This window comes from Mesitornis unicolor, unplaced genomic scaffold (genome assembly GCF_000695765.1).
Source record: "Mesitornis unicolor isolate BGI_N332 unplaced genomic scaffold, ASM69576v1 scaffold32898, whole genome shotgun sequence".
NCBI lineage: Eukaryota > Metazoa > Chordata > Aves > Mesitornithiformes > Mesitornithidae > Mesitornis > Mesitornis unicolor.
In genome coordinates, this window is record NW_010204423.1 from 1 (window position 1) to 10,825 (window position 10,825).

The 10,825-nt window shown below is 44.3% G+C and overlaps 1 protein-coding gene across 1 annotated transcript; it reads right to left on the reverse strand.

Moving 5' to 3' along the window:
* Positions 1-396: 396 nt before the first annotated feature.
* On the reverse strand, positions 397-10,136 carry LOC104545831 (protein transport protein Sec31A-like; the record flags this gene model as incomplete). The annotated part of the gene is made up of 7 exons (XM_010191060.1): positions 10,058-10,136; positions 9,406-9,529; positions 6,212-6,410; positions 4,779-4,874; positions 2,754-2,894; positions 1,430-1,572; positions 397-501 (listed from the first exon to the last, which is right to left on the reverse strand). Coding segments are annotated over exons 1-7 (887 nt in total), but the record flags the coding sequence as incomplete, so codon positions are not given.
* Positions 10,137-10,825: the final 689 nt, after the last annotated feature.

Sequence of the window (10,825 nt, forward strand, 5' to 3'; positions counted from 1 at the left end):
CAATCCCTAACGTTCTGTGATTCTGTGGATAAAAGTTCTTACACTTACAGAAGGAAAAAGGCAATTGCAACAGTGATCCAGCCACATCAGACCCAAACCAAAAGAGCAGGAAGCAAATACCAAGGTTAACTGAGGCCATTTCCATCTCTTATAATGAGCAGGGACCTTACCACTTAACTGAAGAGAAGCAGTGAGGACAAACGTGTAAGGTTGGCAACACTGAGAAGGAATGCTGCATCACCACAAGCTTAGAAGGCACATACACTAAACACAAGCACACAGGATAGGAAAAAAAATACCCCACAGAAGCATAATTCCAAGTCATGCCAACACCTGCTTTGCAGATGTCACTGTGACACCTCTGAACAGAGGTTTCTTTTTAAGTGGTGTGTGTACAATACCTCGCCTGTGTTAGGGTTGGAGCAGAGAATTTTAGCATCCTTCCCACAGCTAAGTAGCAGCTCTGAATCCGCCATACTCCAAGCAATGGCCAATACACCCCTGTGTGAAAAAAAGTTTAATGTAAACACAAAATGGTGATAAATAAAGCATATTTATGAGTTTCTACTTTAGCTGAGCATTCCACCTCCCCACTCCTTCCTCTTACAAAAGGAGAATTTTCTCAATGTTATCAGCACTTTATTTATTGAAACAGATGCTTTTTATTTTCTGCATGAAGAAGTGTAATAGAGCAGCCATTGTATCTGAAAATTAAATGCAGCAGTCATAGAAGAGAACCTGGACACGAATGCAACAAAATGGCTTGTTTGCCTGCAGTATCATTAACATACAGCCAGGCAAACCTGTATGTAAAATTGGTGACTACAGAGTTTGTCAGCTTCATTTTATTAGCAGGAGATTCATGTCAGAACCACTGGCAGCAGTTTAGGCAGAAGCCACAACACAGACTTATTGCTGTTCTCCCTTCTTAAATCAAGCACTGGTTTTGGCCAATACAGAAAGTTTCACTAACAATTGAAGAGGGATGACAATTTAACAAAAATCTTTCTGTTTACCCAAATTTAAGTTATTCAGGGGACTGGAGAGAGAACAGAAACTGTGCATGTCCACATAAGAGGATGCGCACCTTCAGTCTATTATTCAGACGAAAATCAAGTACTACTAACTCTTTGCACTTCAGCTCTCTCTTTTCAAAATGCACAGAAACAAATTAGCAACTTCAGTGTAAGGTGCTTCTGTATTTTGGGGCCTGTTTCCTTCAAAACAGCAGGCCCCAGAAAGGCAAGCCTTACAGGACACAGGGTTGGCTGGTCAGCAAGCCAGCATGTAACACTGCCTGCAGCTGGTATCACTGCCTCCTAGCTAAGTGAGCCTTTGCAGGAAACTGGGCAAGAAGCAAGATATACAAACCGGTACACCCTCACCAACAGTGTAAACACCATGGCGCAGCAGGCTACAAGACCCATACCTTGTATGGCTTTCCAGAACACGCAGTGGTGAGGAGGCAAATCTTAGGTCCCACATCTGAATCACAGGCAATCTGTCATCCTCTGATGCCAAAACCATCTGGGTAGCGACATCAGGATGCCATGCCAGGCCCGAGCAGTGCATCTGAGGGACAACATTGCGTCACAGCACAAAATAACTAAGCAGCACTAAATGATGAAAGGTAACTAGCCTTAATATGTCTACATGTATGGTAAAACACTGTTACAAGGAAATTTGCAGTTGTGTTTCTGAGCATTATTTCCAACTCTATTCAGATTGGGATGCTCTCCTTGTTTCCATGAGTGAGGAGAGTTGCGGTTAGTTTCCCAAGGTCCTCTCAGAGAGATGACTTTGTGCTGTCTTGTTCATAATTCTATGTTTTTATGTAAGAAAACAGTAAAGCCCTCTGTACAAACGTTTTTCTCCAACATTTGTATTGATACTTTAATAAAAGCCATCATTAGACAGAGGTTATTGTCATGCAAACACTATCATTAGAGGACAATCATACAATGAAGACAGTCTACTCTGCTGCTATTATGTAGGGTAACAAACACAAACATTGAGAGTTACACAGTTTACCAGAGTAAGAGTGTGGTGACCAGGCTCTTTTCTACATTTACACTGCCTGAGGAGCAGGTTTGGTGGTTGTAACTATACGAGGCAGTGTCCCATGTAACCTGCTCAATGGCAACACTCCGCTGGTGCACTCCGCCACAGAGCCTGTCCTTGCCAAGCTCAGCTGCAGCCTGCTCCCATTTACATGTTCAGACCAGCAGAAGCAAAGGTCTCAGCTCCATCAGTCACCAGTGACTTGTCACCACTCAGCCCCTGTGTTCATCCCACCTGTGATGCCAAGGAGGAAGCCCTCCATGCCTGAGCACAAAGAGATGATGTCACCTGCTCTGCAAAATTCAATGTGCTCACCCAGAACACATCAGCTGTGACCTCCTGCTTCAACACGTCATTTCTGACTAGTTGAATAAAATCTTGCTGTGGTAGCCCCAAAGAAAACAGTAATAACTTTCTCCAAACCAAGTTATTGTCCCATTAGGAAATTTGAGTGCCTTGCCTCACTTCAACCTGCACCTACCTATTTTTTGTTTAAAATGATGACAAACCCTCTGCATGAACACAGCCTTTTAAGAAAAAGCATTAGCTATTTAGCATGTTGTAAAAACTGGGGCAGGCACCTCTATCTTTATGTCATGTAAGAAGGGGCACTATGACCTGTCCCCGCATGCCAAGAGACCCCCCCATACCTCTCCACAAGCACCCGTGTGGCTGCATGAGAGCTAACTCACCCGGTTATTGTGGTCACTGACTTTGATGATGGGTTCATTCTTCCTGAGATCCCACACAGTAGCTCGGCCACTGGGGCTGGCAGATGCCAGGATGTGCTGGACTTGCCTGTTCCATGCGATGCAGCTGATGTCCTCAAGAGGCTGTTGCACACACACAGAACAGCCCATCACAACCTTTCCTAATTGAGGACTCAAAACCTGTTATTTCTAGGGCTTGCTATATTACAAATCTTCAAGGAGACTCATCCCAAGTACTGGGTTTCCTGTGTGCTCTGGTTTCCTATGTACAGATGCTGTAGGTTAGAATGCCAGAAAACTCCAATTTATAAGCTACTTCTATTTCTCTGTAATATCTGCATTTTCTGCACTGATACATTAGTCACTTAAAGAAGACTAAGCACAACAGTCTTCAAAACCAGAAACTTACTCCATGAAAGTATACCCAGGCACATGAACTGCCCTTTTGCCTTGAATTATTATGTTGATTAGAAAAAAAAAAAAGAAGTTTGCTTGGAGGAATTCTGCAAGGCTTTTTTATTTCCCCCTAACTGCTTACTTTTAGTCTGAGAATTAAAAGCAACATTAACTTCATCCTTGTTGCACTATTATTTCCAGCTGTCATTGAGCATATTGGACTAAACGATTGCCCAGCCTAAAAACATCATTACTGCACATGAAAAAAATCCTGTACAGGGATCTTTAACTAAGGTGTCCTCCAAAATGCCACCATGATAATAAATGACTCAGATTACACAAAATATCCAAACCCACAGCGTTCTAAGCTAAAAATCCTCAAACTGAAGATTACTTCTCATCTTATTTTCTCACTTTGTCATCTCCAAATTATCACGCAGTACTAAAACATTTTCCAGTAACCACAAACCTCTTGTGCAATTTTGTAACAGCTACAGAAACATACAGCATTGAAACAACTTCATCCCCTTCTTCTGTCTCCTTCACAGGGCACAAAGGACAAAAGGCACTGTTCTTTCCCATAAGTCTTCTTTAAGAGACAGGGGCTAAACAATGGCCCTTCAGTACAGCAATTAAACACTCTCTGAAAACCATAAGGGTAACTGCCGAACCTACTGCCTCATCTTCTGACTTCTCAGTAGCTGCTTTTTATCTTTTGATTTTCCTCAAGTTATACCTTCACAATCTTCAGATTCATGCATGCAGTGAGACATGAAGAGGAAGACTAAAAAGATACTCACCCTGTGTGTAATGGTTACGGATATCTAAAAAGTGGTGTAACCTGAGAGACTCAGCTTGTTATTACTTGTTGCTTAATAAAATGCAACGTTTCTCAAAGACTAAGGGGATATTTCAGCTTTCCCTGGCCAAATACAATTTTTTTTTTTTTTCAGAAATAAAATCCCATTACATGAAGACACGAATCAGGTCTGTTGTGGATAAACATGACTGCACATCCAGGGTCGCTGCCTGGGAAGCAGAGCGAGCCACTCATCACATGGACCTGTGCATGCTTGCACTTACAGGCACAGCCAGAGACCGCACTCCAGGGACTAAACAATTGCTGTCATTAATTGAATTAATTCCAAAAGCATTCACTGAAAGGTACCTATGCTGCCACTCAGAGAGAACTGTTCTTAAGGACACAGGCTCCTGCCATATGCTTTGAGTCACAGGCATGTCACAAGGCAAAAAACAGCTGAAACCCAACAGACTAATAAGCATATTACAAAAACTAAGTACTAATAGAAAGCCTATTTTTGTTGGCCTTTGGGAAAGTCACTGGAGAAGAACATGCAGTAACATATTTTCCTTTATTTTTATATGGAGATATTTGTCATACCACTCCTTAAGGCCTGTATCTCACATTGCCAGAAATGCAGCTTAAGCCTAACTACAAATAACTGCTACCCAAGTTAGACTTCAAAAGGCCTTCTCTCCCCTGCTTAAGACAGCTTTAAAACAGTAAGTTTCAATGAGCTTTCAACTTCAGTCACATGCATATCTTTCATTAGCCTGCTCTGTAGTATTTAACAAACACTAATCTGGTACCTGCGTCTTCACTCCTGGTGTCATTGGTGTGGCAAAATTGTTCAAGTCCCAGATATAGATTTCAGACTCATTAGCACCAGAGGCCACCAGATTAGTCTGTAAGACACATTAATAGATGTTAAGAGTATTTTCAGCATCAGCTTTCACAGTCTTAGCTGCTGGGAGGTATCAGATCCACAGGACTATGCCAATTTCTCCTAGCAGCTCAAGATGTAGCCTATGGCTCACACAGAGCAGCTTAGGGAAAAAAGCAAGTTTTTTGAAATTGCAGGTAAGACTGAGTTAATTTAAAAAAGCCCATACAGCGCACCAGACCTGGGATGTCAAGACCAGAATTCCTGCTTTGTAGAGTGCTCCTCCACTGCACAGCAAACATCCCTGAGGAGGCTGCAGGGCTGCAGCCATGGACGGCAAGCAAAAAGCAGTGATGCTTCTGGGAGGGGGCAGACGTGGAAGCAGTGCTGCAGCAATCACTGCCTCAGAGCTTTGCTCTGCGCAGACCACGACACGTGGGGTTGGCTGGAAGGAATGCGGCTTTCCTGCCTTCAGCAGCCACCTACAGTGAGTACAACCATCCAGCGCAATCCTACATCTGGGATGCAAAAGTCCAGGCAGTGCAACACGAGCCGAGGGCACGGAGCACCTTTTGATCGCATCCTGCGGCTGGTGACAAGCAAGTCCTGACTTCATAACGGCAGAAAGGGAAAGGAAGCAATCCAGAGAGGAAACAATGAACAAAGGGCAGCCATGCTGAAAGCAAGTGTGTAGGGACAGAAGTGCTATTTAGAAAACGAATTCCACTGAATTCTTGCACAGCTGGTGGTTACAAGGAAAAACCAACCCACTGTATCTAGAAGGAAGTAAATGCTCATTAGTGATGGAGGAAAGCTTGTCTGTTTTTAGAGCTCTTCTGCTAAAGAGGCCACACCACTGTGCTTCCTGTACTGTCTTCTGTTTCCAAGTAACAATGTTTAGATATATTGAAGACAGATCCTACCGAACCCCAAAGGAGATACCCAAAATTTAATGTCACTGGAAGCACGAGTGAGAGCATGCACATACTCCCCATGTCACAAGAACAATACTGGTAAAGCATGTGGGTGCTGGAAAGGGAGACTGGATAAAAACGCCACAGAAAACCACCTCTACTTTACATGTAAGCTGAGCTAGAAAGACCCACTAAATTGACAGCGTAGTCTGACTAGGGGAAGGAATGAACCAGACACCTTAAACTCTTTCATTCCCCATTCTGAAACACCAGTAACAGGACAGGTTTTTCCTACTAAACACACACACACAAACACCAAATTTAGTTTATGTTTTTCAGGGGTAGGGAACATTTAAGAACATTAAGGACAGAAACATTTATGGTTACAAGTTGAAACAGCCACTCATCTATGACAGTATGTGATGAAGAAAAGCAGAAAACCAACCTGGAACATGTTGACATCAAGTGCTCTTACTGGTCCCGTGTGCTTGTCTTTCTGGGCAATTATTACTTCAGTATCACCAGCTACGATTTTGGCTGGGTCATACAGAATGACATTTCCATTTTCACCCCCGGCAATCAGGACTCCGGAGACTCCCTCACCTGAGGTCATGCTGTGTGGCCCCCAGATTAGCTTGTGGTACCTGTAAGACACAGAGGTCCTCAGTCTACAACTATCCACCACCAGCTCCACATACACTGAAGCACTGCATTTTGCTCACCCCAGCTAAAGCCTCCCGACTGCTGCTAACAGAGCAGAGACATCGGAGAAAAGCGCTGCCTGCATTTCTCTTTAAGCACGAGTCTCTGTACTTACAGGTTGTAAGTACAACCTTCCACCAAAAACACAATGTGACCCAATTCTGTTCGTCATCAAGACACAGGCTCATGACACACATCTCCACACCTCTCATCTCCTGGCTGCAAAATCAGGTAAATGCGCCCAACCGCATGTGAGTTTGAGCTCATCTTTACAAAACAGGAGTAATCAAAATAAGGACTGGAAGCCCATCCAACTGCAGCCTGGAGGTAAAGCTCTGCTATTTGTGAGCAACTCTTCACACAAGAGAGGGAAAAAAAGGTGAAACTAGAAAAATTCCAAATCCGTTTCCATATCTATGCTTCTGGACGTGCAAACGTTTCATCTGCTGGACCACAGTCTGTTTTCCTGGCAAAATCAAGAGGAATTAAACATACTTCCAGAAAGGAAGTATTTTCACACCACTGTGTCCATCTGCAAATACCGACGTCTCCTTCAACTCCATGAACTTGCTGCATAAGCAGAACAGCATTCCTGGGTATTCAACCATGTAGAGAATTACTTTCTTCTACATAAAACAACACACCGTCACATATCACATCTTATAAAAGCAGAAAGCAAATCCATGTCCAGTGGATGGTGGCAGGGAGTTACTTTTATGGCCTTTATCATGTTATTATTAATCTTTTCCTTATCTCTGGACAACCTTCAGCTATTTTTTTTAAAAACGCAGCAACTTCAGCATGATAAAATGCCTCCTGCAGAAAGCCAGACAAAGAGCAGATGCTGAGTGAAAGTACTGTAACCACCAAGTGCTCAGCAGCTCAGTCTCAGTGCTTAGTGTCCTAGTACAGCACTCAGATTACAGTGAGGGTTCAACGAAAAACAACACTACAAACAGAAATTGGTCTCTACTATCAGACAGACCCTTTTCCTGGGCATGATTCTTGTACTTCTGCACCTAACTATGAAAGGTTACAAGAAATGGAGTGACTGACAGGGTTGTCTGGCCACTAGTATTACATGACCAGCAAGACTCAACAGGTCTTAAGACAAGAATCCAAAAAGGCGGCAGAAAATGGCAATGAACAAAAACCAGAATTAACTGTGCAGTTACTCTCCTCTTGCCCTTTGCTCTTTCCAAGATAATGTACGGCTCTGTAAAAGCAGCATAAAACTTTCCATGGGAGGTCAATTAACAAAGCTTGTTGTGAGATTTATCTTTTGTGGGTTCAGTCACCTGGTTCTTTCCATTCATCAAAATAAAGCCTGACATACATTGCTCTCAGGGGCATTTCTTGTTATCTGTAATAAAATCAATAAATAAATCAACCTCACTTGTAATGCATTTTCTGGGGCAAAGTTAAATACTTGTGCTGCTCACCAAAGGAAGCACTTTCAAACCAGTGCAGCATCCTGGCCATAAGCTTTTTGAAATTCAGTAAGCAAATGACACTTGGCAAGCCTTGAAAAATATCGGTCATTGTTAAAACAAGGTAGAACGGGGAAATTTTAAAAGATCAAACACCTCATCTTGCTCTCAGCAGGTCAGGAGGGACCATCAACATCAGCTCTGCCCACAGTGCAGGGCATTAAGCAGACACCGTGGCTGCTTCTCACAAGCTCCAAGCACTAAAACACAGGTAACTGCAAGGCACAGAGTGTGAGCTGCCTGCCAGTCCCACAGATCATTGCAACAAAACTGACACGGCACAAAGCCAGCAGTCCAACGCCTTGTGCTTCCTCCTGCAAAAGGTACCGCAACTGTTATTTACACAAATCAGGAGAGCAACCTTAAGCAGGGTCACGACCTTACTGTGTGCAAATACACACAATTTCAACGCCTCCAAACTTGTTTACAGGCAACACTTAAGCTCTAGGAACCCAGCAAAATGCATCTGGTCAAGAACTTTAGGAAACAGTCATAGATCCTTCAGTCTTGAAGTTACAGCTTTAGAACAGATAATGAAAACTCAAGTCCAATTAATTTCTACTCATATCAGAGGTGGAGGAGATGGCAATTGTTTCTCTAGATAAGTCAAATGCTCACTTGGACATACTGGCAAGATGCTGTTAACTGCCTGCACCTTCAGTCATGCCGTTTCAGATCACCACCAGGGGTAAGAGTGGTTATGCTGACACTGTAGCTGGTATCAAAGAGCCATAGATCCAATTCAATGGCAATGAAAATTTCCACTTCCTTCTCTACCCACAGAAATGTCCTGCACTTCCATCTATGTTGTTTCAGCTCACGTACGACGAGTAACAGTCACTGGACCAGTCACCAGAGCGCCATTACAAGTGCTGCCAAGACGGAAATCGGGCGCTCTGACAGTAACGGTATTTCTTTGGACAAGCGCACTGTAAGGAACTAAGAGCAAAGTGGAATTATGCAGTCAGGAATGTGGCTTCCCAGATGTGGGGTGAGGTATGATACCACACACACAACATGACCTGGTTTTGTTATGTTACAGCAGTCTCCCTGAAACAGCTAAATGCAAACAGGAAGGTGCAATGTGAAAAGTTGCAACTGCTTTTTCATAATTTCCCATTTCCCTCCATTCTCTGGAGAATCCCAGAGGGTCCCCAAGAAAAACAGTCACCATATATATTCAAACGTACCAGCCAATGCCAGATTTTTCAGCTTTATGTCAGAGCAGGAGTTGCTCGCAACTCCAGAGTCCAAGCTCACTTCGCAGCAATACCTCACTATCCCACTACATCAATGGCCTACTACTCACTTGCCTTCATTCTTCAGCACTGAACTTCTGCTCCTCTCCTTAACAACTGCAGTCAAACTTCGTGAATAGGCCTTTCCACATGCAGCACACATAACAGTCTCACAACCATTACTTTTCCCTTGCAGCCCCACTGCTTACCTGTGAGAAGAGGAGAAGGTGGCGCAGGATTTCATATCCAGCGAAGGGTCCGATAAATCCAACTCAAATATTTCCAGAGAAGCACTTGTACTGAAGGTTGCATCCAGCTGCTGAGCTGATGTACCTGTAAAGAAGCACGCTTGGCAGTGAGAAAGCCATGCTACACAAAAAACCAACTGCAAAAGCGACACAAGGAGGGGCATAAAAACAATCCTTGCAAAAAGGACCATGAGATGGGGTCAGGTTTCTGTTATTTAGATGTAGTTCTACAAAACTCTCCTGCCCACGGTGGCCCCTTTGGGGATCTCTTAACCAATATGAACAGGAAAAACTTTGGGCAAGCGCATCTCTCTGACAACGCACAGAAAACAGGCAAAGTTACAAATGAGAGACAAGGGACAGTGAGCTAGCTGTTAGGATTGCTGTCACCTTATCCTGGCAGAAAGGAGAGGATGCTTGCTGTTACATGAAAAATGCAAAGCATGTTTTCACACACAGCACATCTGGAGAATGCCACTAAGAGCACTGCACCGTATAGCCCTCTCCAGCCTTCAGGACATGAAATAACTCCTACAACTTCAATGACAACCACTTCATGGCAGTCACAAGAGGTAGTCTGAGGCCCACTAGCACATGCTTCCCAGAAACTCACCAGTGGCCAGGTAAATGGGGTGCTGCTGGCCAGGGCTCCATGCCTGCATGGCAGTACGGTCAATTTCCTTCAGCTTCATTTTGCTAGAAAATAAAACCAAGAAAAGTAAGGCTTAAATGGAGCATGGGGAGACCACGTTGCTGCTTCAGCAGCTGCTGAAGGACTTGGCAGAAGCAGCCTAGGTGGTTGCTTTCCTAAAGATATCCCACAGACAGACACCCAAGCCATCCTCTCCAGAGCGAAGGAGATGAAAAAGGTTGTCTGTTGGCAGAATATCCACACAGAGGAAACTGACGTTTGCTGAGCACTCCATAACGTGGGAAAACACGGGCAAAGCTTCAACTGTCCTGAAAAACCCTCTTCTTGCTGCATCAAGACATACACAGGGCACCCTACAGCAGCTTTCAGCATTAACCCACAAAACGAACCCACCCTCGAAAAAGCCCTCACGCAGACCGCCACCGCCAAACACCCTCAGCAGCCAGGCAGACCGGAGGACGAAAAACGGCTTAAAAGCTTTCACTGCTTTATTTTTGGGTCTTATTTCATCCCTGCATGGCCAGAGTACGCCAGCGCGAGACCGACTGTTCCCAACCGGTACCGGTCCGTTGGGGACCTACGCACCTACGCGCCGTTTCTGACAGGAATTAAAAGGGTAAACAAAAAGAGGCGGAAAACAAGGGTTTCACCCCCCCCTCCTCACCTCCGTGTCCCCGGCGCTCACCCGTCCCTGTACCCCTCCAACGTGGCAGCCGCGGCACCGCCTCC